The sequence below is a fragment of the Leuciscus leuciscus genome, assembly GCF_965113295.1.
Source record: "Leuciscus leuciscus genome assembly, chromosome: 11".
Taxonomy (NCBI): domain Eukaryota; kingdom Metazoa; phylum Chordata; class Actinopteri; order Cypriniformes; family Leuciscidae; genus Leuciscus; species Leuciscus leuciscus.
Window position 1 is genome coordinate 3692616 of NC_138735.1, and position 27442 is coordinate 3720057.

The window sequence follows — 27442 nt, forward strand, 5'->3', positions numbered from 1 at the left end:
TTCCGCTTAAGACAAAATCTGATTGGATGGTATCATGCCTGGGTTTCCTAGTGTGTCTGTTTTGATTGGACCAAGGGCTGTCAATCAACTCATTGGGTCATAGGTTTCGGCGAAGCACACGAAGCAACTCGGCTGAAGTTCACGAAAGTTCACGAGAGGACAGTTCTCACGCAATACGGAAACGTTGCAGTTTATCGCCATCACGTTAATCTAGTGATGTCCGTTAGTCACGATAATTCAAGTGGGTTGCCCTTAACTCTGCTTCAGGCGCCTGTTGTTGATGTCGTTTAGTTTTTTTCTGTCAGATAAGAGTGTGTGTTCAGTTCACTGTCACGCGAGCCTTTAGTGTCTCCTCGCTCTTGCCGCCAAAAGCTTTTGCCGTTTTACCTCAACATATTTGTATAACCTCTCTGGGGTAAAAAGTTCTTTCTTTCTTTCTTTCTTTCTTTCTTTCTTTCTTTCTTTCTTTCTTTCTTTCTTTCTTAAATTATAAGTCAACTGTTTATTGGAGTTTTGTCTCATCTGAGGGAATTACTCTGGAAGCGTAATTTCTCATTTAATCTTTAGACCAAAATGCCCTGTTTAACCCTCACGATTTCCCTTTTCAGAATGAGTGGAAGTGGGACACAGTCTTTGTTTTTCCTCAGTCTTCCGGACCTGAGGAATTTATGTTGTGTAAATCTGTTCTTCCCGAATACTTACGATGAAGGGGAGTTGAGAAACAAACAATTGAAAACCTGCAGGTGAAAAGACAAATATTATGTATTAAAATACGAGTTACTGGTATATATATATATATATATATATATATATATATATATATATATATATATATATATATATATATAGTTCAGATGCAAAAGCCTCTAAGTGCCATCTGAAATTTTCTTCTAGAATGATAATTTTTATCAAGCTCGTATATTTAAGTTCAATAATTTCACTTAAATGACCATGCAAATTACCTATTAATTGTCATTTAAGTGAAATTACTTAATTTAAATATATAAGCTTTATAAAAATTATCATTCTAGAAGAAATTTTCAGATGGCACTTAGAGGCTTTTGCATCTGAACTCTTCATATATATATATATATATATATATATATATATATAAACATGGTATTATGGTTTTTCTACATATATGTATAATATCTTGATGGATTATCTTTAACTTGTGATTTAATGCACATAAAGAAATGATTTAGCCGTGCACAACATTTTTAAAATTTATATTCCTCATGTTAATAGCTTCCCCTCCACAACATCTCTTCTCTGATGAGTGATGACGTGTTTACTGGTGTGAGGGCGGGGCAATCTGTCACTCACATAAGATCCACCAATGGCAAACCACAACCATCCAATCGATTCCCAATAGACAAAATCAAGTTGCGCCCTACATTTGTTCTTGTTCGAGAGGCAGTTTCACTTGGACATACTTGGATATACACAATAGAAAAGAAAAGATTATCACAGCTTCCATTTCATGCCAACTTTATGTAAATCAACACACTAGACTAGAGTTCCAAACTGTATTGGATTTTAAAGACAAATTCTGTATATTTAACAACAACCAGGCAAACAGACCCCCTTGTTAGTTTCCTAGGATGATGGTAGTGCTTTATATTTCACTATTTTGACCTTGGAAGTGTCAAAATCACCAGAACTGCATCAATCACAGATATTACATGCTTCTACTAAACTGAAAAAAAGTCTTATTTTTTTCCTTCTCTTTCAGGGAGCTTGTTCTCTTGCATTCAGATGTTGTTGCCTCACCTGTGTTAGGCCATTGTGGGGGCATCACTGTTATAATGACTGTAAGTATGATATGTGTGTGTGTGTGTGTGTGTGTGTGTGTGTGTGTGTGTGTGTGTGTGTGTGTGTGTGTGTGTGTGTGTGTGTGTGTGTGTGTGTGATATCAATTATAATTTACAATCAGCTTTAAACAAAAATTACAAAATAACCGAAATGCTGAATAAACTCCGGTGTCCTGTGACCTTAGAGAGGATAAGCAGCCGCTATAAACAGTGGATGGATATAACTATTCATTTTTAAAATTAAATGTATGATTCAATTGCATTTTGTAGTTGAGGAAATAGAGTACATCATACAGGAGAGCAAGAGAACATATACATGCATATTGTTCTAGTATCCTAATTCTTGATCATTTTGCCAATAGATTAGAACTTCGATTCTAAGCATTTATTTGTGAGAGTATTGATCCAAACCGTTTACTTTTAAGCAGTGATTTTACTATCCATTTAGTTTGATCTAACTTTATCGAATGTATTAGCGTAAAAAAAAACTATAGCAAATAATTGTGTAGGATAATAACTATTTTTCCTTTTCAGTCACGTGACTGGCACAGAGACCTGGAGGGCAAAACATCCATACAACTGCAACATAAGCCTGTTAATTCTACATCTGTTTCAAGCCACACATATTTAGATCACCTCTCTAAAGAAGAAAAAACTAAAATATGTAAACAAAGTGCAAGTTTTGGGCACTTGTGATCCATATGCAGCACCTGTTGCGGCATTTAAAACAGTCAAAACACTGAAAAACTTCTGAAAGTGCCTTAATGTACTAAAACAGTGGTGTTAAAAGACCAAATTCAACTTTATTAATGATGCACACTATATACAGGCGAGCAGGTGAGCCCAGAATATGATTGCAACAGTGGAAACTGCATTGTATTTATACTCCAGGTTCACCAGCTCGCCTGTATACACATCATTAATCATTAAAGGTGTACCGGTATATTACATTTGTTTTTTGTTTTTTTTATATCACAGTCTTACAACATTAGCACAAACCTAGTAAGAATGACAGGCGGGTAATGGAGAAAAGTCTGGTTTTGCCCTCCTGGTGTGCGTGAAAACAATGCATTCCTCATTTTTATGCAAAGAAAAGATACAAGCAATCACAGAACCATCTGGAGTTTTTCAAAGTGACGTGATATTTATTATAGTGGGTTTATGTGACATTTGTTACAAATGTTTTTAAATTAAAAGTTTTTACAAATTACATATTCTGTAATTGCTGATGATAAATTATGAACAAAAACAGAAATCTGATCATTTGCAGTGTTAGGCCTTTTAGGATCAAAAGGAAAGTAGAATTGCCCTAATAAAGTCTGATTAGTGTATTTGAGTTGCTGTATGCATAATTTTTTGACATAATTGAATCTATAGCAGACATTCCACGTGATGTGTGCATGCAGAAATAAGGCTGAAGACATATTTAATGTTTAGTACACTTAGCATTCGACGTGTCTCTCAATTGTATTCCTACTTGCATAGATGAATTAACTAATGCTCATGCTCACAAAATGCAACTTTTTTTTTCAATAAAATGTAACGTAATTATATTTAATGATGATTTGAATTAATAACATACTGTATGAATAATTCCATGTCAGGCAAAACATTTATGATTTATATTGCTTTTCCTGTCAGTACGTGTTATTGCTCTTCTTTTTTCCTCAGTGTTCGTGATACGTGCATCACCTTGCGTGCATTTGCACCTGTCAGTGAAGTTTGTGGTGTTGCATGTGCGTGACTTCTCATCTGTCTGTGTGTGTGTGTGTGTGTGTGTGTGTGTGTGTGTGTGTGTGTGTGTGTGTGTGTGTGTGTGTGCGTGTCAGCACAGCTCGTGCTAAGGCATGTCCCGTGCGAAGCCAAATATTTGAGGCACATTCCACACACTCTGTCATCTTCTTTCCTGTCCTGAACTAAGGCCAATTAAATCAGCACTTCACACTGTTAAAAGCAGCCATCGAGATGCCGTGGTTCCCCTTCAGTAGTGCTTTGATTTGAATCTGATGCACATTTTTACAAAAGTTGTGAATGTGTTGTCAGACTTCAATGGGTACACTGGTGAATAATTGACTGTGTTGTGCTTATATAACTTCCATGGCATTTGTGCTTGTGTTGCCAAAAGGGTAAAGATGACATGCTTTGTAGCAATTGAACTCCATTGAATGAAGGTCTGAATGAAGTTTGTGTGCTTCTTTTAAGTCCTTGATCTCTAGCTTTGGTCCTGATGTATATGAACGTGGTGTTTAACTGTCCATTCTGATTGTCCCCTGCACTTTGTCTTAGATTACATTTCACAAGAGAGGCATCATCCAGGCCTTTGCACAGAAGCATGGTCTACAGGTTAGTTTAAAGAGATTTGTCTGTGTCTTGTTTGTTCAGACAAATCTCGAATGTTCATGTTTCATGTGTTCAGTCTGACCTTTATCCCAGACTGACACTATTTGTCCGTCCCGAACAGTGTCTCCACTGCATCAGAATATACTACTACCATTTATATTTTAAATGTTTTTCAGAGAAGTCTCTTCTGCTCACCAAGGCTGCTTTTATTTTATATAAAATGTGCAACGGTAATAATGTGAAATATTACAATTTAAAATACTGTTTTCCATGTGAATATATGATAAAGTGTAATTTATTCCTGTGATCAAAGCTGAATGTTCAGCATCATTACTCCAGTCTTCAGTGTCACATGATCCTTTAGAAATCATTCTAATATGATTTGATGCTCAAGAATAATTTCAAAGTTCAAAAGAACAACATTAATTTGGAATATAAACATATCAGTGCCTTTATTGTCACGTTTGATCAATTTCGTTGTGTCTTTGCTGAATAGAATTATTAACTTCTTTAAAGAAAAAACTGAATTGTGAAAAATGACGATCTAGTCTGATGTAAATTCTGATTTGACTCTTCAGACTGAGGTTGCATTTGCAAAACATCAGACATGTATCTTAATTTTTGGACCACATATCCAAGAATGAAAAAGACTAGATTTCATGTGGTTACAGTATAACAATTGCATATAGTCACCTTCCTAAAATAATTGCCTAAGTCATTTTTCAGGTTTCTCAGAAAACACACAAAAAAATAAAACATAACTTCAGAGGTTCGTTCTTCTTGATGCAGCTCCCATCTTGAAAAGCATGTAAATTCGCCTTTTAAAATTTTTAAATTGCTTGTAAAATCTTTTGACTATAGGCAAAATAAAACGGCCTAAGTCACACTCTTGACATAGGCCATTACACTACAGGGGTAGAACTGCATTATCTGTTCAACTGAGGATGTGGGGATTTTACCAGAGGTGGCCAGCATCATGAGGAGATGATTTAGTTATGCAAAGAAAATTTTTTTGTCAAAAAATGACTTAGCCAATTATTTTAGGAAGGTGACGATATGTAACAGTACTGGTCTGAGTGACATGAACAAAAAAACATTTTTTGTTGCAGTGTGAGCCTTTGTGTTACTAATTGTCTCTCTTTTTTCATCCTGTAGCTCAACCTTCCTCAAAGAGTATTGCCTGCCATTCTGCAGACCTGTTTGTCTTATTCAGTGACTGCTAAACTGGCCCCTAAATGGAACAAAGCTGGTCAATACCTAATAGCAGGTGAGCATTAAAGAGATACTTCACCGATTAGCATTAAGCTTTGTATCAGTAGAAACCCGGTAGTATGTTTGAATCTTCCCTCCCTCATGTCCCCCTGAGACCAGAGATTTCTGTATTGTGTGTCTGGAAAAAAACCTCAGATGACGCAAAAATCATTATTTAGCTCATCAGAGGCTTTTTTGTCCAGAGGCGAGAGACTACAGTAGGAGGAGGAGCTCGTTATGCATGTCTTCAACCCGCCCATAGGGGGATCTCACGATAAAACTTAGTCTTTTCAGTTTCGAGTCAACTAGTAGCCTAGTCGTATCATTTCTCCCGATACTGCCCTCTGTAACCGGTAGGCGTGGCTTGGGAGTGTCCTCGTAGGGCTGCGAAGCAAGTGCATTCTGGGAGTTGTTGTCTTTCATCCACATGAGCCAAAAATACATTTTCTGGCTTTTCTCAGTCTAGAAGGCACCAACTTCTAAAATAATTTCACATTTCTACTACATAAATGACCCAATTTAAATACACATTCATCTTTCCAGCAGTGAAATAGCCCTTTAAAGTCCCTGTGTAGTCAATAATTGTATCCCTTAAAACGCATCTTTGATTGCCAAAATTACATATTTAAAAGTTCTTTCAATGACATTTTTTTTTTCTTCATGCCTTAAAATAGCTTGAATGTAACTCTACACCCTTGCCTCATTTAGTATACGCGGTTCTATGGATATGCAAATGAGCCCCGCCTCCACTCACTCACAGCAGCTCAGAGATCCACTCATTGATCTGATTGGTTACAAGGTAGTTTGTGACGTCAGAAATGACTCAGCAATGGTGTTGACTTATGAATTTGCACATGGTTTGTCTTAAAGCACATTAAAAACACCACAGAGATATAAACAACATTAAAAGCCTGATTTTGACCATAGGGGGACTTTAATATCCCATGGACAGTATATTTAAATGTCTGTAGTTCACACAATTACAAGCTGAATTTTGCCAGTCTGGATTCATATGATACAGGCAATAGAAAATGACTATTGTGAAGACAGTCTTTCTCTAGTACAGGGTTCACTTTGTGGCTGATTTAGCTGCTGTGTAACTGAGTCCTCTTTCTAGTGTAGGGACAAGCAATTCATGTAGTCCGATCCCTTCGTTTCCTTTACTGAGCTAATATTTTTATTGCCTTGGCTCAAGGTCAGCAATAGTCAGTTCAGAGCAGTTTAACTAATAGAAAGGAGCTAAGATCATTGGAGTTCAGCAGTGCTGTCATGAATTATCACTGTGCCGGCATAATTAAAGTTACTAATTAAAGGTATATAAGGTATTTTTAAGTACACTACTTGACAGTTTCATGCGTTTTTAGTATTTACTAGTGTTTATTAGTTCTCAATGCTCCTGTCGTCTGCTGTGTTCAGACTTAAGTCAGTTACCATGTTCGTTTCTCAGCCAAGAATTAGTTGGTATTAAATATTTGATGTATGAGTTAAAAATCAGCACATGATAAGATAACCAGACCGTTTGATGGCCTTGTGTTGGAGGCCGTGCCTTGAAAATGTGTGTGGCACTGTCCTTGAGCACAGTTAAAGCTGTATTCATGGCTCTCAGAAGTCTTTGTCATTCTCTATTAAAGCTGAGCAGAGAGAATTTTATATAATTTAATCTCCTTTTATGAAAATGTGAGGGTTTTAAAAAGCTGGTTTCAAAAATTCTTCTTAATGATGTTAATAGATTGCAACACTCCCCCATCACAAGGCGTTTAATGAATTACACAGAAATCTCAATAGGAGAGCCACTTTTACCGCAAAGTGTCAAAAGTTATATCCAGTCATAATTACCATGTGTGCTTATCAATCTGTCATCCCTGAACAAACAATATGCAATGCAATAAATACAAAAGTGGGGAAAAAATTATTCTTTATGATTTACCAGTCAAATTTGTAACTAAGTCAAGATGATTTCCCTTAAAAAAAAACAGGATTTCCAGAATATTTTCATCCCAGAATATATTTAATGACCGTAAGTTATCTATTTTTCCTATATTAGCCCATAGTGTATCTAACAGCCCGATCTCATGAAAGTGCGTATCTATAGCATTAATTTAATTTCTCGTTCCATTTATACACCAAAAATAGTTTTTGCGTGCGTATGATACGCACTTTATGGCGTGTAATACGCATGCACTCACTCCACACCCTTATTCCTACCCAAGGGGTTTACCCTGCACACGTCTGTGGCGTTACGGCTGCGACACGGCTACCGGAGTTGATCGCGCCCACCCTAGTCAATGCTTGTGTTTACACCAACCGCGACTCGGAGCGTTTCAGAAGCAGAAGAGTCTATTTTCGACAGACGCCGCACACTGTGTAGACTCCCAATTGTATTGCACACCAATATCCTTGGTAGAAACCATAGACTGTAAGGTAGAAACCCAAAAATCAAGAAAAACCACGTCGGACAGGCAAATTACGTGGTCTCGTGCTTCCAGTCGCTTTCACTTCTGAAATGCTCCTGGTGTCAGTTAGCCGTAACGCGCCGCAGACGTGTGCAGTGTATATAAGGGGTCATAGTAGTGTTGTCACGATACTAGAATTTCTAACTTCGATACGATACCTTGAAAAATATCGATTTTCGATACCACAGAGAAAAAAACTGCCATAATATTAAGGGGTATTTTTTATTTATTTAAAGCTAAATATAACAAGTCTAGAACATGACAATGAGGGATATTTTACATGAACAAAAATGTCCTGAGGTTCAAAAGCATAAATGCTGGTTAATACATTAACGTTATTTGATGAACAGATTTAAACGCAAACGTGCATCACACACGAAAACAATGCTCACTGGATCGACATGAAGTCAAGTCACCTTTATTTATATAGTGCTTTTAACAATACAGATTGTGTCAAAGCACTTAACAGTATCAAATTGGAGGATAGAGTGTCAGTAATGCATAATAATAATATTAAACATTCAATTTTCAGTTAAAGGCATTTCATTATTGAATTCAGAGATGTCATTGTCTAGCTCAGTTTAGTTTAATTAGTATCTGTGTAATCAAATTGATGATAATCGCTAATGAAGGCAAATTGCAGAATTAAATAATAATTTTTTGAATAAAGTTAAATAAGCACAAGTTAATTTACATTTGACCACAGTTAAAATATTTACTTGTCTAAGATTCCTCAGTCAGATTATATTAAATTTAAGAATTACGGTGAAAAAACACACACACATAACAACAAAGGCCATTTTGGTTAATGTTTCAGAAATGTTAAAATGAGAAGAGTTACCAACCTCTCGAAATTATTTATATAGATCCGGGTGTCGGTCTTTCAGGTGCTTTGCTGTATTAGGCCCCGATCACACCTAACGCATTTTTTCAGGTTCGAACACGAACTCATCACACAGAACGAGCAGTGCGCTGTGTTTGTTATGTTGCTAGGCAACCACTGAAACAGCTGTCCTGTCAGTCAAGTAAACGTCAAATCAGCCTTTTATTAACTTTATTTACTTTCTGTTAACATTGTGGTAGTTACGGTTCGTGAAGTCGTTAAGCTCCTGATAACCCGCGAGAGCACCACAAGTTTATCCTCCATCATCGCACTCTCCAGGCGTTCAAGCAACTAGCTTTCAGCACTAAAACGGAAGGCCTGCGAGGCGCAGCAGTGCATAACCAGCACGCAGAACACTCGCTCGAAACCAATTGAAACCAGGCGCCTCTCACTGCAAAAAAACGCGTCAGGTGTGATCGACCCCATTTACTTCACTTTTGCTATTTAATCAGAGCGAATGAGACGAGTGCGTGTGTGGTGTTTGTCAACGCGCCTTTGGAGAGAAGTGAAAGCGACAGCTCGGCTAGTATCGATACTACGGGAAATTAGTATTGGTATCGTTCAGATATTTCAGTATCGATATTTATCGAAATATCGATATTTTTGACAACACTAGGTCATAGTGCCTGTCACACGCACTCAAAAACTATTTTTGGCGTATAAATGGCACGATAAATAAGATTCATGCTATAGATACGCACATTCATGAGATCGTGTTGGTATCTAACCATCCAAGAGCACATTCGGCATTAAGAGCTGGAAAGACCACCAAAACTGGCAACTCCGCAGTGAGTCGCTGGCAGTGGCATGCACAACTTTTGTTTCAATCGGACTGAATTCATTCCGATTGATGAATCTGAATGTAGTTTACACATGAATGCTCAACATGATCGGGTTAATGTGCGTGTTTATGGGCCCTATTTTAACGATCTAAGCGCATGTTCTAAAGCGCACGGCGCAAGTTCACTTAGGGCGTGTCCGAATCCACTTTTGCTAGTTTAACGATGGGAAAAATGGTCGGCGCGCCAGGCGCATGGTCTAAAAGCGTTGTCCCTATTGTAATGGGTGTGTATTGGGATTTATGTGCGTTAAACCAATCAGAGTCTCATCTCCCATTCCCTATAAATGCCAGTTGCGCCACGCCATGGCAGACTCGCTATTTACATGACGGAATTTGATAGTGGAAAGACCGAACGCGTCTCCAGAGCGCAAACGGATCTGCTCGTGCGCGAGGTAAAAGTGCGCAAGCAGAACATCTACGGGACAAGCCGGATTCACCATATCTTTATGTACACAATAATAATCTTTTACATTGTAATTCTTTTATTTTAAATATTTGGCATGTTTGTGTGTTGCTGTGCGTCCCTGTGTGTTTAATAAGCAGAGTGTATGCGCGTTGTGGACCCGTCTATAGGCGCACATTACTAACACGCTCGTTAAAAAACAAGAAATATTACGCCATTGACTTTAGACCAGGTTTCAGTCGGTCAATGGCTCAGTCTATTTCTGTTGCCTCAATATAGCAACGCGCCAACAATGCGCCAGAACACACCTCGTTTTCAGACCAGCAGCCCATGGGCGCACAAATGGGCGCAAATGCATTTGCTTTTTAAACAACGTAGCGCAGGACGTGAAAATGATAACTGCGTCGGACTGAAACTAGCAAAAAACACTTGCATCGCGCTTGGCGCTGCATTGCGCCGGGTGTAAGATAGGGCCCTATGTGTCACATGCACACACTGCACAAATATACGAAGTTTCCCGTTGTTTGCGCTTATAACCATTATCCTACATAGGTTCGTTATTTGTTTTAAAGGTAGGGTAGGTAATCCTGTTCAGAAACACTTTTTTTTATACTGGGTGAAATGGTCCTTCCATCCTGATAGTAGTCAATACATTATGTGTTTAGAAAAAGGAATGAAAAAAATCAGACCTCTGTAGCAGCTGCAGGACAGTAAAAACTCTGACCAATCACTGCCATTCGGTGCGAATGTAAAGAACCAATCAAATGCCTTCATGTCTCGTGCCCGCCCCGAGCCCCACTGCGCACGCTGCCCGGCGTGCACTCATCACATGTCACCGTTCCCGGAAATATTCAGCTCAAAGCACCTGCATATGCAGTCAGCGAAGGCAAACAAGGCAAAAACCACTTCCTCGGACCCTGCCCGCACTCTTGAACGACCTCCTCTGCTTCGCCCTCAACCCCGGACCTGTCCTCGAACCGACGATGCGGTACTTGTCTCCGGACTCGGAGTGTACGTTAGTCTTCATTAGAGTCAACAATGTTTTCATCATGGAAACTCTTACATGCAAAACACCGTATATGTTATGAATCTTACACGAAATTCATCTTCATCACAGTGTAACTGATGGTAATGGAAAAACGTGTATCAATGCAACCTGTTTTTAGTTTTGCCTTATAAATATAGCTCGTTACCGAATGAAACTTTACCATTATCGATATGCTAGCTTGATAGTGAGTACTAAAAGAAATCTTATTTGTTTATATTCATAGTGCTAAAGTTAGGTATTTTATTACATGTGATTCTGACATGATGTCACTGTATGTACTGCGCTCCTTCCTCTCCACTCGTCTCAGGTAATAAATGCGTCTTGTTCCAGCCTGAGCGTTTGGCGTCGCGCGTTCATGTGTTTTGGGGGCGTGGCTTTGGAAGGAGCTCAGAAGGGAGGGGGTGGAGTGAATGGAAATAATGAGCTGTGTTTATTGCAGATTAAAAGGTCTACAGTCACTCGATTTTTATATTTTCTTTTTCAGAGTACTTACATTTTAATTATGTATTGGTATATAAAGACAGTTTAAACAAATTTGGAATGTTTTTTTTTTAGAAAAATGATTACCTACCCTACCTTTAAACAGTAAACATAATAATTTGGACACAATGAATGAGCATATGAACCTGTCGTGCCGCTTATATTTATCACGCAGTAAAAATGGCAATCATCTGTGGATGAGAATCCGAAACAAAGACTGGTGGGACGTTGTCCTGATTCACTTCACAGACGCAGTGAAAGGAGAATTTCAGAATGATGGGACACTCATTTATATGACACTTTATTCAACAGGAAGAAAAGCTCGTTCAGTGCGTCAAGAGTTTACATGTTCTCCCGATCGGATTAAAAAAGGAATAAACCACCCCTTTCAATCCGATCGAAATTATTTGTAATAGAGCTGACACTTTGAGTTTTTTAATGGGTTATGTTATAGCCCTACTTGTTTTTAAGAAATATCTGTATTGACTGCATAATCATATCACCGTATTATTTACCGCCATGCGAGCCATAAATTAAAGCTTTCCGAGTAACACCGATCTAAGAGTATTACTGACTTTTTCCTTCTTTTCCAGGAAAGGATTTCCTCAGTGACTCTGGAAAACTGAATGCAGTTGGTAGGTGGGAGGCGTCTGTATACTTTGGCACGAGACACTGCCATTTGTGTTCACATTGTTAGACTGTGATTTCTCTTGATTGCTGGCAGGGAGTGACTAAGATGATGGAGTACTTAGAACAACACATACATGTATTCCTGTTCGTGAAAACAACTTTTTGTGTTGTTTTGTTGACCCAGAGTCTCACTGACTAAGAATTGTGGTTATTTTTACCGCCATTATTCACATACCCCAATGCACAGCATACATGATGACCTCACACACTGTAGGCGTGTTACTGGCCACTGTTTTAATCGAATTACTCAAATGCAAAACACATTAATATGGACATATAGGATGTTTTCACCTCGCTTAAATGTCTTCATTACGATGTTTTCGACCATCAATACTGCATTATATTCATGTCGTGCATCGATGTCAACATGAACACCCCAAAAATGTGATCTTTTCTGCTGTATGTTCACGAATCTGTGCATGACAACCATACGTGAACGTTACAAGCACATGCACACTTTAGTGCGTACAGTACATGAGTGTTTACATAACTGATAATTATCACTCTGATTATGGTTACTATGATTATGAGCTTAATTGCATTAATTTGATCGAAGTATTGTGTTGAGGGTAAAGTTTAATCGCAATATTGCCTACATCTCAGAATCACATTTTGTGGGTGTATGTAAACGTAGTCAGAAGCCGCGTTTCCATTACCCTCCAAATTGCGCAAATTGAAAATACGCCCGATGGAAACACGTCAATTTCGCAAAAGCTCTCATTTATCGCAAAAAAGTTTGTACGCTCGTATGAGGTGGTTTTTCAGGCAATTCGTAAAATAAATATTTCGCAAAACTGCAATGGAAACGCATTTCCAGGTCACATGACGTAGATGACGCGGTGTGTTTGGACAGAATACGAGACAGAGTTCTTTATTAAATTCATAAAAGACAAAAGAATTACAGGAATACTGGATTCTAAACCTCAAAGAAATGCCACAATCAAGACCTCGAAGCAGATATGAGTGAGAAACACCCAGAAACACCAGTCGCTCCAAGTATAAGGGTCTTTCCTTACCATTAATGCTTGGATAACACACATACAGTACGTCTCCCTCAATTAATAATAATGGCCAGTGCAGTGGCTGGGATATATGTAAACCTACCAACATCCGTTGCCATGATTTCTGGAATGATTATCTCAAGAGGAAAAAATTACGTTTTAGTCACATAACATCGGTTAATAACGCCGTCATTTCGCAATAGTTTTTTGGCGACATTTACAAAAAAATCGCAAAAGTTTTGTGCAAATCTGTAATGGAAACGCGCCAACTGTTGGCCTACTTCTGAATAATGTAGGATACTCCTTTCACTTTTTCCCAGAATCATTAGCACTGTCTGAGTCATGTTTTAAGCTAGCTTTTATCCTGTTAAACCCTAACCTAAATCCTAGATGCCTTTTACAATTCACTATCTGATGATGACACAGACACGTGTTTTCCCACTCTCGCTGACTCATGCTCATGTCTGCACTCTTTTATATTCATTCACAGTGCTTGAGCTGAGTATCACCGAGACCCAGCTGTGTGTCAGTGTGGAAGCCAACACGGTCAGACTGGCCCCAGCTGTGGTGAGAAGTCAAACCTCCAGCCTGCGTTCACAATCCCCAGTCTGGCCTCGTATAACCTATGAACCGAGTTACTGCCATTGTCAAGCGCTATACCTTTGCCTCAGTTCATGTCTATGCCTTAGTCACTGATCTACCTTTCGTCATCCTGATAGTGCTGAGTAGACAGGAGAAGGAAAAGCTTTTCTCTTCATTGTTTGTTACTGTTGATTTGGATTATTATACACTAATGGTCAAAAGTTTTAGATCGGTAAGATTTTTTATGTTTAAAAGAAGTCTCTTCTGCTATCCAAGGCTGCATTTATTTGATAAAAAAAACAATAATTAATTTTTTTCTATTTTAATATATTTTAAAATGTAATTTATTCCTCAGATGAAAGCTGAATTTTCAACATCATTACTACAGTCTTCAGTATCACATGATCCTTCAGAAATCATTCTAATATGATGATTTTATGCTCAAAAAACATGAATTATTATTTTCAATGTTGAAAACAGTTGTGTAATTTTTTTTTCAGAATTCTTTGATGCATAGAAAGTTCAAAAGAACAGCTTTTATTTAAAGTAGAATATTTTCTAACATTATAAATGTCTTTACTGTAACTTTTGATCAGTTTAACTCATCCTTGATGAATAAAAGTATTGATTTATTTTATTTCTTTCCCCCAAAAATAAAATAAAAATTCTTACTGACCCCAATCTTTTGAACGGTAGTGTTTAATGTTACAAAAGCTTTAGATTTCAGATAAATGCTGTTCTTTTGAACTTTCTATTCATCATAGCATCATGAAATAAAAACAAATATTTATAATTTATAATCATAAATGTTTCTTGAGCATCGAATCATCATATTAGAATGATTTCTAAAGGATCATGTGACACTGAAGACTGGAGTAATGATGCTAAAAATTCAGCTTTGATCACAGGAATAAATTACACTTCACTATATATTCACATAGAAAACAGCTGTTTTAAATTGTAATAATATTTCACAATATTACTGTTTTTGTTTGTATTTTTAATCAAATAAATGCAGCTTTGGTGAGCAGAAGATACTTATTTTAAAAACATTAAAAATCTTACCGATCTAAAACTTTTGACCTGTAGTGTATATATATATATACATATATATTATATTTAATATGTATATATAATATTATATAAGTATTAATTTAAATGTAATATTATTTCATACATTTGCATATAAATGAGCACGCACACACGCACACACACACATAGGCATAACATTTATTTTAAGGATTCTTTTTTTATAATGTAAGATTTATACAAAACACTAAAGTTAGTTCAAAATATAATTTAAATTAGTTAAGATCATTTGCACAGTAAATAAAATATAAATAAAACATCTACCCACTGGTTTCACAGATAAGGCTTAAGCTAGTCTTGGACTAAAATGCATGTTTGAGCTGTTTTAACTGAAAGCAACGTGCTCTGATATATCTGCAAATATCTCACCGCCATTGTTTTGTCTCAAGATGCACATCAGTGATGTGTTTGTCTAAGGCACGCTTATAAAGATACTTCAATGTCCTAAATGAACTACGGCCTAATCCTGGCTTAATCTAAACCCTGTCTGTGAAACCAGGCCTTAGTATAATTCATATATGTAAAGCTTTTATGAAGATGTTTTATTCAAACGGATAATAACTTCAATAATGCACTATACATGTAACAAGTATATTCATAACAAATAAATTGATTTTTAAATATATGATAATACATATCTGCATGGACAACTATGATACACAGAACATATATTTGCATACAATCAATGATTACGAAATCAGTTATTAAGAAATAGCAATTTTAATAACATATTCTTGAAGTAATAATTCAAGTCAAGTCACCTTTATTTATATAGCGCTTTTTTGCAATAGAGATTGTTTCAAAGCAGCTTTACAGTGATAACAGGAAAATAATAATACAACAAAGTTTGTTTCGGCTGTATAGCAGATCTAGAAGAAAATAGTGTCAAAATCCACTGATGGTTCATTTTTGTTGTAAAAAAGTTATTAATTTTGTTAATTTGTCTATACAGCCGCTCTGGAGAATGTCATCATCCAGCTCAGTTCATTTCTCATATAATGGTGTCAATACAGGCAGATTAATAATATTGTTGAATATATTAAGTGTCCCCAACTAAGCAAACCAAAAGCGACAGTGGCAAGGAACCATCAGTTGACAGGATGGAGAGAAAAAAAATGACAAACATGGGACCGGTTATTCATAGCAAGACATAGACTAGCCAAAGCTTTTATTGGATTGCAATATTGTTTTTGTGTGAGTGAGAGGTAAGCCTATTAATTCATTTTTTTCTGTCTTCTGCCAGATAAATGATTTTGACATTCCTGCTCCTGTGGTGAAAAGCTTCCTCCATACTGATAATGCTGTGCTGCGTACGGTCATGCCAAACAACTGGTGCCACGTTCTGCCGAGGTGTGTGTTCGTGTGCATGTTCTGTTAGACTGCTTTATAACGCGTTATACTTTTACAATAGTTACTCTCTAGAGCTGTACTGTTGCTCCACGGGCCAAATCATAATCATAATCTCTTTTGTTGGCAGTGTTTGATTTATGAATCAATGAATCAATGCTTCTCCTGCATTGTTCTCTCTCTGTCTCTCTCTCTCTCTGTCTTTGTGTGTGTGTGTGTGTGAGAGCAGTCTGAAGAAAGGCCAGATCATTAGCATCAGTCGCAGGATTCCCCAGGAAAGCCCATTTCAATCTTACACGGAGCTTCAAAAGCACTGGAACAACATGGTAAACATGGTGTTGAGACTTTGTTCCAAAGTTTAATATTTATGAGCAGTAGTAATTGTAATTGCTCTGGTTAACCACCAAATGCATCATAATGCAATAATAAATTCAAAATAGTTATTAAATTAGAGCAAACGATTTACAGATCATTGGTGTCTCAGTGTCTGACACAGTTTGTAAATGAACTGTCATCCTGTTGCTAGACTGCCAAGACTGTGGAAGTGTTGCATTGTCATGCCACTGTGGTGTGTGTGTGTGTGTGTGTGTGTGTGTGTGTGTGTGTGTGTGTGTGTGTGTGTGTGTGTGTGTGTGTGTGTGTGTGTGTGTGTGTGTGTGTGTGTGTGTGTGTGTGTGTGTGTGTGTGTGTGTGTGTGTGTGTGTGTGTGTGAGTGAGTGAGTGAGAGAGCACATATAGTACTGTGTGTGTGGCCTGGTAAAGCCTTCATTATGGGGTCTACAAAACCCTACAAAATGTCCCCACAAAGATGGCAAAATCTAAAATCCTTGTCGTTGTGGGGACATTATTTGGTCCCCATGAGGAAAACCGCATCTAAATCATACTAAGTGATGTTTTTTGAAAATATAAAAATGTGGAAAATTTTATGTGATGGGTAGGTTTAGTGTAAGGGGAGAGAATATACAGTTTGTACAGTATAAAAACCATTACATATATGGAAATTTCCCATAAAACACAATGTGTGTGTGTGTGTGTGTGTGTGTGTGTGTGTGTGTGTGTGTGTGTGTGTGTGTGTGTGTGTGTGTGTGTGTGTGTGTGTGTGTGTGTGTGTGTGTGTGTTGAGCACTCTGATCCACTTCTGTTTGGATTAGAGGTCAAAATGTAACCTTTGATCACAAACAGACTCGTAAGGCTTGGCTTTATCAAACAGCATTTGTACTGTATGTATGTGCAGACGTGCACGATTACTCATTTATATCGTGTATACACACCATCTGTTCAAAACCAAATCACATCCAAATATTTAGCTTGAAGCGCTCGCTTGCTTACAAATATACTCTAACACAGAGTTTTAAGTGCAGATTTTATTGTTTGTCTATTACTTAATGTCACTAAACTGTATTAATGTTCCTGTCTTTGGGAAACTGTTCTCCGACGTTGCTATTCACTTATTTTTCTATTTCTCTTTAACTGTGTCTCTCCTGGTTCAGTATGGATATCAGCTGCCCTCAGTGAGTGAAGAGGAGCTCATCTACTGCAGTGTGTACTTTAAACTAATCGGTGACAAGCCGTTCACGTATCCTTTAGTAAAGGCAGGTGCTCTAGTTTATTGTCCGTTTCCTGCTAATAAGGTATTGATTTCATCCATGTTTAGTGTAAAATTTACTCACAGTAAAATGGCATAAACTTGGCCAAAAACACCAATTTATAGTCATTTTATGCTTGTGCTCTGTTTACAGCATCACAAATTAATTAAAGCCATTGTTTCTAGAAACAGAAATTGTTTTTCAGACACACTGGTGGTCAAAAGTAGACAAGGCAAGGCAAGGCAAGTTTATTTATATAGCACATTTCATACACAATGGCAATTCAAAGTGCTTTACATAGGAGAAATTAAAATAATTAAAAGAAATAAGAATAATTAAAACAGTTTAGAAAAATACAATAAAATAAAATAAAATACAGTACAGTACAAACAGTCGGACGAACAGCGGCACAGTGCTCATTCAGTAAATGCACAGCTAAACAAGTGTTTTGAGTCTGGATTTGAATGTGACCACTGTAGGAGCACATCTGATCTCTTCTGGAAGCTGGTTCCAGCATAATAGCTAAATGCGGACTCACCATGCTTAGAGTGAACCCTTGGTATTTCTAGCTGATATGATCCTAATGATCTGAGTGATCTGTTGGGTTTATATTCAGTGAGCATATCTGCAATATATTGAGGTCCTAGGCCATTGAATGATTTATATACCAGTAATAATACTTTAAAATCAATCCTAAATCTAACTGGGAGCCAGTGTAAAGACCTGAGGACTGGTGTGATATGTTCATATTTTCTGGTTCTGCTCAGAATCCTAGCGGCAGCGTTCTGTATGAGCTGCAACTGTCTTATGGTCTTTTTGGGAAGGCCAGTGAGGAGTCCATTAAGTCATTTAATGTTTTTGAAAGAAGTCTCTTCTGCTCACCAAGTGCATTTGATACAGTAAAAACAGTAATATTGTGGAATATTATTACATTTATAATAACTGTTTTCTATTTGAATATATTGTAAAATGTAATTTATTCCTGTGATCAAAGCTGAATTTTCAGCATCATTACTCCAGTCTTCAGTGTCACATGATCCCTCAGAAATCATTCTAACTTTTGAGCGCCAGTGTAAATTGTACTGCTGGATTACAAATTGAATGTGAAAAGTAGTGCAGAGGTCTGGCTTAGACTGACATTCATGCAGCATGATAATGACACCTAGTGGACATGAGCACGGCAGGTAGTCATGGTGAATTGGGTTGAACTCTTGAGAATTTAGCAGATTTGTTCAGACTGTTTATTTGTTCAGACTGCAGGACCTGCTAACCACACACACTGAACACTGAGCACTGCCGACATGTGAAACAGTTTGCATCATGCAGCATTGCAAACATTAGTATGATACATTGTTGTCACGTGACCTCATTACATTGCATGTTTAATTTTGTGAGTGGCGTACACGTACAGTTATCTAATGGTTGCATGGTTATTTTGCATATTTAATCCTATTTTGTGTAAAAACTGATGACAAAATCAAATGATGAATCAAGAAAGGGATGATCAAAATAGAAATGATTCCAACGGGTTGCTTCATAAATGGAAAGTCAAGTGTTTTATCTCTTATACCTCACCGAAGCTGCATTTACTTAAAGGAACCGTATGTAAGAAATGTATTTCAATTAATCATAAAATGGCCCTGATATGTCTCTAGACATTAAGAAATCATGTTCATTTCAAATACTTATATCACTTGCAACAGTGGTCCGGCCAGGATATTGTCATTTAAAAGTGAAGTTGCAGCCCTCAACTGATGTTGATGATGTCATGTTGTGTTTTGGCCTGATGCCTCACGCTCCACCTATCTACCAATCACGAAGTCAGTAGTGTTTCGGCATCCGGGTTGCCAGCTCTGCTCTAGTTACCACAGCTGCAGCTACAAACGTGTCGGATAAAAAATGTCTAACGTTACGAAACTTAAAAGACCTTGTTATGAATCTGAAATACGTCGTGACAAAGTCAGAAAAAAAACTTACAGTAATTTGAAAGTGATTGCAGTACCAGTTTTGGCCACAATCTTACATACGGTTCCTTTAAACAAAAATGCAGGCGATTAAAACGGTAATATTGTGAAATTTAAATAACAGTTTTCTGTTCCATGATCCTTCAGAAATCTTCTAATATGCTGATTTGCTGCTCAAGAAACATTATTATCAATGTTGAAAACAGTTTTGCTGCTGCTTCATATTTTTGTGAAAATCGTGATACTTTTTTCCAGGATTCTTGAAAAGAAATGAACAAAACAACCGCGTTTATTAGATGTTTTTGTAACAATTTAAATATCTTAACTGTCATTTTACATTAATTTAATGCGTTATTGCTGAATGAAAATATTTATTTCATAAAAAAAAAATCTTAATGACCCCTAACTTTTAAACGGTTGAGTACATAAAGAAAATCTGCATTCTGTACACAGTACACATACTCTAAACTGAAGAAATGGTAAGAGTAGCAGCCTTCATCTGTGTTTCATCCCAGTATCTGCATCGAGTTCTCTCATTCCTGAACACGTATCTCAATATGAATATTACATAAGCCTCATTTTCACACTTGTGCTAGTTCTGTGCACATATGGAATCAGGTCTGTATAACGTCACACATTGCAGGGACAAATTAAAGACTAGGAACACGCATGCATTTTTTTATAGTACCACGTTTGCATAGCAGCTTTACAATCTAATATATAACCGCTTTGTTCTTTTGGAAAGCTGTGATTTATTTATTTTTCTTCTCTCTATCTTGGCAGTCAGCGATATGTATCCTTGACGTCCTGCTCAGATATCCGCTGTGCTGTATCCGCACTCAGCCAGTACAGTGCTTTCCCAGAGTGGACCTGCAGGGGGTGCTGGGAAGCTTCACATCAGATCTGCAGGCTGTACTGGAGAGTGTGTGTGGTTTCTCAGCTTGGATCACCTGCAAGCCTTGCTACTACAGCAATGAACTGAAGAGACCAGTCACGCTGGTATTACATACACACACGTGTCCATAAACACAAACAGGCCATTACTCAGGGACTTCTGCTTACTCCTGCTGAGAAATATAAAGTAACAATCAATTGGATTTGACATCAAGTTCTGCACTCTGCTGCTTAGTATTACATCTGACATTGTCTAATTTGTTATGGCGATGCTCATCTGTAACACAGATGCAACTGGACGTGTTCCTTTATGGATGTTCCAGAGCCGTTGAGATGCATGTGTTATCCAGATTTTATATTCGTGTATTCTTTATATAAGTGTATACTTTGACAAAGATTGTTTTAATAACTCAGTAGTCCATGTATTTTTAATAATGTTTAAATGGTGTAATATCCGCCCACACGCTGTTCTGATTGGCTGACTCAGCCCACACGCTATTCTGATTGGCTGACTCCGCCCACACAGTGTTCTGGTTGGCTGACTCCGCCCACACGCTGTTCTGATTGGCTGTGGGTTTTGATAGATTTCAACGCATCTCGCAGTCGCGTCTAGTGTGGGCAGAGACATTATTTGTCCCTGGAATCTTATCGCATCGCGTCTGGTTAGGACACAGTGTTATGCAGACAGTAGAAATCCCATTTTAAACAGGGTTTGTAGACATTAAATACTTTTAGGAAGCTGCCATGTCTTGTGGTGTGGAATGCCGTTCTCCATCGAAAAAAATTAATAAAAATGATATAGCAGTCTATATGCAATTCATTTTTACAATTAACATCAGGACATAAAAGCTGCATGCATATTAATTAAGATAATTTACATATGATATATGCAAATTATCTTAATTAATATGCATGCAGCTTTTATGTCCTGATGTTAATTGTAAAAATCAGTTAAAAAGTGATGAAATATGGTGAATAATAAAATCATTTATATTTAAAATGTTTGAAAAATAAATGGAGCTTCAATAGATTACTTCGAGGCAACATAATTTTTTTTATTTTTTTTTTATTTTTTATAATATGATAAACCCTTTAATGTCATCAGATCATTAAAACCTGCATTTCCCCACTTTGGGAGTTCATTAAAAAATTTATTTAAAGCTAACAATTATTTTATACAGGATTTTGCACATTTTCCTAATTCTTATGCATGCAGCGTTTATGGTCTGATTTTAATTAATGTGTCACGCAGCAAGTAGAATCTAGTAAAAAGTTGATTAAATATGGTGAATAAATTAAAAGAAATATTGGCCAGCTACAGACCGATGATAAGCATGTTTCCTTTTACACGCATATCAATTTTAATCTGAAATGTTGTTGTTGACTGAAGCCCTTGAACACGTTAGACATCAACCGCCAATATGAGAGATCAAATGAGACAGCATCTCAAAACACTTCACTGCACATGCAATGCTTATAAATGATCACAGCGTTCAGCAAGACCAGAATCATCCACTCCAGTTACAAACAACAAAAATGTTGTCAAAGACGTGGCCTGGAGGGAGATGCACATGTGTGTCAGTAACTCGGGTCTGGCTTGTGTCATTTCCTGATCACATTCTTCACAATTTCCGGGCTTTAGTCTCATTAACTATGAAAACAAAAAGCCATTAGGCACCCCAGTTGATTGATTTTTACTTTTTGTGGATGTCAGCTGCTAAAATGTAATTGCTTAGATTATTGTATGGAACATTTTCTATTTTGTTTTTCTGTTTCCCTAAGGTATTTATGGAAGCTTGTTTCCGCCACAGAGTGAAAAATAAAAAAAGGTAATTGCGACTTTTTAAATTCACAATTCTGACTTTTTTTCTCACAATTGCGAGTTTACATCTCACAATTCTGACTTTTTATCTCAGAATTACGTGATATAAAGTCGCAATTGCAGGTTATAAAGTCAGAACTGCGTGATATAAAGTCGCAATTGCAGGTTATAAAGTCAGAACTGCGTGATATAAAGTCGCAATTGTGTGTTATAAAGTCAGAATTATGAGATATAAACTCGCAATTGCAAGAAATATACTTGAAATTCTGACTTTTTTTCTCAGAATTGCATGTTTATATCTCGCAATTCTGACTTTATAATACGCAATTGGGAGATCTAAAGTCAGAATTGCATGATATAAAGTCGCAATTGCGTGTTATAAAGTCAGAATTGTGAGATATAAACTATTCTGAGGTAAAAAAAAAAAGTCTGTCTTTTTTTTCCCTTAGAATTGGACTTTATATCTCACAATTCTGAGAAAAGATGTCAGAATTGCGAGATATAAACTCGCAGTTATGTGTTATAAAGTCAGAATTGCGTGATATAAAGTCGCAATTGCGAGAAAAAAAGTCAGAATTCTGACTTTATAAGATGCAATTGCGACTTTATTTCACGCAATTCTGACTTATATCACACAATTCTGAGAAATAAAGTCAGAATTGCGAGATGTAAACTCGCAATTGTGAGATAAAAAGTCGCAATTATCTTTTAAAATGTTTTATTCTGTGGCGGAAACAAGCTTCCATAGGTTTTATTAAAAATATTCTGTGAATTTAATTTCATAAACACTGTAAACACTCAAGATTAAAGACCCCTTGTTTAGTGGATGAATTATGAAATCTTACATTTTCTCAAAGTATAATAGCTTGCCTAAACTCACAGTGAAAGTGGAGCGAATTACCTCACACACATATGAGAAGTGTTTATATGGACAAATTGGTTGTGGTGAGGTCGGCCTACTAAAACAATCTCTCAGTTTGTAGGATAATTGACGCTTGTCATTTAATTCAAAGAATACAAGTAAGAGTTTCCAGTAAGAACAATATCTGATACTAACATTAGATCATTTCTTCCATGTAGCTGTTGTTGGCGCATGGAGGAGAGTCTAACAGTTAGCCAGATGGGCTCAGGTTTAATTTATACTGGCCAGAGCTGAGGGCTGATGTTATTAAACTTTGACAAATGCTGTAAAACGTGATTTGAAGCGCTATGTGTGCCGTTCCCTGTGTTGGTACAGATGGAAATCTGGCGCAGAGGAAGCTTTCATTAATCTCATCCACTATAATGATTGATAATGGCAACATTAGGCAGTAATGATTAACTGACTGTTTAATTCACGTTGGATGCAGAAAAGCATGCTAGCTCCAGGATCATTATCAACATACTTGTTCAACACAAATAATCGTTTGACTAAGAGGAACCTTACAGATTTCGTTATCGAGAAAGTATTTTTCCTTGTCTTAGAGATCTGGAGGTAGAGTGAGTCTGCCATGATGCGTCATTCAAGTGTTGCAATCCATGTTGGAGCAATACCATATTTGATCAGAAATGAAATATGGAAAATTATTTAAACATTAATGGAATAGTTGTATTGGAATGTTTCTTTTAGGCAAAAGAAAAAAAAATGATTAAAAAAATAATATGATAAAGCATTTAATGACATCAGATCATTAAAAATTGCATTTACACAGACACTTTTAGAGTTTATCGAGTTTAGAGATGATATAGAGATTATTTCAGTTAAAATAAATATATTATTTTATAGTCAAGGTGAGACACTACAGGTGAATAGGGTAAAATTTATAAATAATAGATATCACCATGAATCTTCCTCAGTTGATTACTTACACAAGTATATAAAAAAAATGTATTACAAGTTTTAGAAATTTGTATGTTTAATTATGCAAATTTGGAATTATCTCATTAAATATGCACGATTTTGCATATATTTTCGGTAGATAGATCTGAACATATGATAAAGCCAGGTGCAAAATTCTTTTTCCATTTTTTTTACACACAAGATGAAAACAAAATCAGAGGGATTTCAGGATATATGCTTTCATTACCTAGGAAATTAAAATATACTGTCCATACCCTTAAAAAATAGATTTTCGCCATTTTTTTTGATTAAAATGTCACATAAATCAGGCCAGGAATGATTTATTAACAAATCGCTCTGAAAATATCTTCAGAATACTGCTAAGTGTATAACTGGAGAGTTTGGTGTACACAGGTGCTACACAGGCTGAGATGTTTCTACTGGAGAATGACAAAAATACTCATTTTGAGAAAACGGCAGTTAAAGAGTTAAATAGCTCTAAATGAGATTTCGCCGTTAGCTTTAAATCCCCCTTTGGACATTCACCATTGGTTACTGATAGAAAGGAAATGCCCATATTTGGGTTACAGAGCAGGAGACTCAGAGCTTTACAGCGATACCGGTCATGACAGACTTCAGTGAACAGACGGATCTCGGCGTGTCGCGCTGGAATGATAACTTCTTGGTAAATTCGGGAGAAACTTACTGCCGCAAGTAAACAAAATGCAATAAAATAAACATCTTAATGTATATTTTCACCGTTTTCTTTATAGCAGCTTGAAAGAACACATATTGAAGGAGTAAACTAGCCCAAAATCTCAAAACTGAGCACTGCATGAAAAATCTATGTTTTTGTCTGCCGTGTCTCGCCTTAAATTTATATTTATAAGTTATAATAGATATTATAAAGTTAATGTTTTGGCTTAAGATACCACGGCTGCAGTGTCCCCCAATACACAATGGGTCTCATTCACTAATAATTGCGTGGATTATTCGTATTTATATGCACAGAGGAACTTCTCATGAAAAAAAAATGGTACACTTGGTTAGTGAATGAGACCCAATGTCTCTTGATAATCAAAAAGAGCTTTTGAACTCAAGTTTTACATATTGGCCTTTTTGAAGAAATCATCATTCTGATCATACTCGCAAAACGTAATTCATAAAAGAATAGTAGATTTAACTTTAAGGGTAAATGATCCTTTAAAAGTTTATTTTTTAGATATTTGTGGTTTCTAACAGCATAGAATCAACCATAAACCTTAGTCAGTGGAGCGCCATGTATATCATTTTTGACAGGAATGAAAACGAGGCTGTGAGGAATAGAGTACAGTGTGTGTTCAACAGATCGCACTGTTGTTTAACAACACAGAGATTGTTCAGCTGACGAAATGTTTTTCAGTCGACAAAAACTCCATGAAAAGGTTTTAAAGTCCCTCTGTGGTGAAAATCAAGCTTTTAATGTTGTTTATATGTGGTGTTTTTAATGTGCTTTAAGACAAACCATGTGCAAATTCATAAGTCGACAGCATTGCTGAGTATTTTCTCCTTAAAACTGCAGTGAAAAAAACACGGTTTGAAATCGCTGGTGTTTCTGACGTCACAAACTATATTGTAACCAATCACGTTCATGCCGGCTGGCTTTAGTTCTGGCTGAAGCAGTCTCAAGAGAAGTCAGGTTATCCCGCTATATTTTTCTGTTGATATGAAAAATCGGGTAGATTTCGCAATATAGTGGGTGTATGATGTATATTACGATGTTATAATGAACTACAGTTCATCAGTTACAGTTTTAAGTCAGTTATTTATATCTTTTGCTGTAGTGTGTCAGTAGGAAATACCAGTTTACATTTCCAAACATTGTTTTTGCCATTAATTGTAATAATCCAGTGAGATTTGTGTATGCACAAGGAGTCTGACAACAACCGGTATGATCTGATCTCACCATCATCAAGTTCGTCTGTGATTACATGAAGAAACAGAAAAAACTGAGACAGACTAAATCCAGAAGAAGCTTATGAACCGTTATGTGTCTGACGTTGTAAAGAAAACACCATTGTCCAGCGTTTACCTCAGTAAGTCCACCGAGTGAATCTCTGAGCTGGTGTGAGTGAGTGGAGGCGGGGCTAATTAGCATATTTATAATTCCGCGTATACTAATTGAAGCAAGGGGGTAGAATTACATTCAAGCTATTTTAAGGCATGAATAAAAAAAAATTCACGGGAAAAAAACTTTTAAATATGTAATTTTGGTGATCAAAGATGAGTTTTAAGGGATACAGTTATTGACTAAAGGCGGACTTTAAGAGTTGTGAGTTGTGAAAATGACTACGATCTAGGAGCTTTATACTCTATCCGTCACAACCCTCGTTTTCATATGTATTAAATTCAATATGGCGTCTAACCTGCTCTTCATGTGCACATTTACACTGGAACTTTTCTCTGCAAGTATTTTCCCATTCACAGACTTTTCTTTCCTTACATTTCTAGTCCTCTGAGGCCCTGCCTATAAACGTGACAACAGAAAGCAGCAGCAGGGCTGTGCTGAACCAGCTTCCCAGCAGATGCCCACGGGACACCGCGAAAAACCACAATAGTCAGTGTGACTCAACTGGAAAACACACTGAAAAGAAAGAGAGACCCAGATCGCTTGACCAAAAAGACTGGACTTCCTCCAACTTGGCAACTCTGTCCTCTTCCTCTTCCACAATTGTTCACTTTACTCACATCCAGTCACAGTCTACACTTCCAAGACCAAGGCTTGTACCAATCTTCAAAAACAAACCATACACCCACCGCATGAACGCGACTGAGATCTTTGTGAAAGAACAGAAGCTAAAAGCATTCATCAAGCCTCTGTCATCGACTGGCCTGTCATCGTCTTTCACACCACCAGCTCGTTCTAACCAGTTCTCCAGGCCTCCAGCCCCTGGGCGGATGTCTTTACCATTTTTTAAGAGTAAGGAAAAAACCAACAGCGGAGTCGATAGGATTCTCCCACCCCTGCCTTTAGAAGAGACACAGACCCAAAACTGGCCTGAGATCCCCAGCAATAGAGGGGTAAGTAAACAATGCAACCAAACATCAGTTTGTTTTGTGCTGTAAATCAGAATGATACCTGTTCGATTCCTAAGC

At 37.0% G+C, this 27442-nt stretch overlaps 1 protein-coding gene and 1 long non-coding RNA gene across 2 annotated transcripts in view; one reads left to right on the plus strand and one right to left on the minus strand.

Moving 5' to 3' along the window:
* The first annotated feature begins 94 nt into the window (after nt 1–94).
* cUnh18orf63 (chromosome Un C18orf63 homolog) overlaps nt 95–27442 on the plus strand; it is a 39536-nt gene continuing 12188 nt past the window's right edge. Inside the window, exons 1-12 of the mRNA XM_082184330.1 lie at nt 95–415; nt 609–743; nt 1736–1814; nt 4101–4157; nt 5310–5421; nt 12107–12148; nt 13695–13771; nt 16119–16225; nt 16452–16548; nt 17713–17798; nt 20588–20771; nt 26798–27367. Of these exons, the coding sequence (XP_082040456.1) occupies nt 610–743; nt 1736–1814; nt 4101–4157; nt 5310–5421; nt 12107–12148; nt 13695–13771; nt 16119–16225; nt 16452–16548; nt 17713–17798; nt 20588–20771; nt 26798–27367 (1545 nt within the window). The 5' untranslated portion in view covers nt 95–415; nt 609. The remainder of the gene's footprint in view (nt 416–608; nt 744–1735; nt 1815–4100; nt 4158–5309; nt 5422–12106; nt 12149–13694; nt 13772–16118; nt 16226–16451; nt 16549–17712; nt 17799–20587; nt 20772–26797; nt 27368–27442) is intronic.
* LOC309509637 lies at nt 18043–18715 on the minus strand. The gene is made up of 2 exons (XR_014209959.1): nt 18610–18715; nt 18043–18538 (listed from the first exon to the last, which is right to left on the minus strand). It is a non-coding gene; the product is annotated as an uncharacterized lncRNA (long non-coding RNA).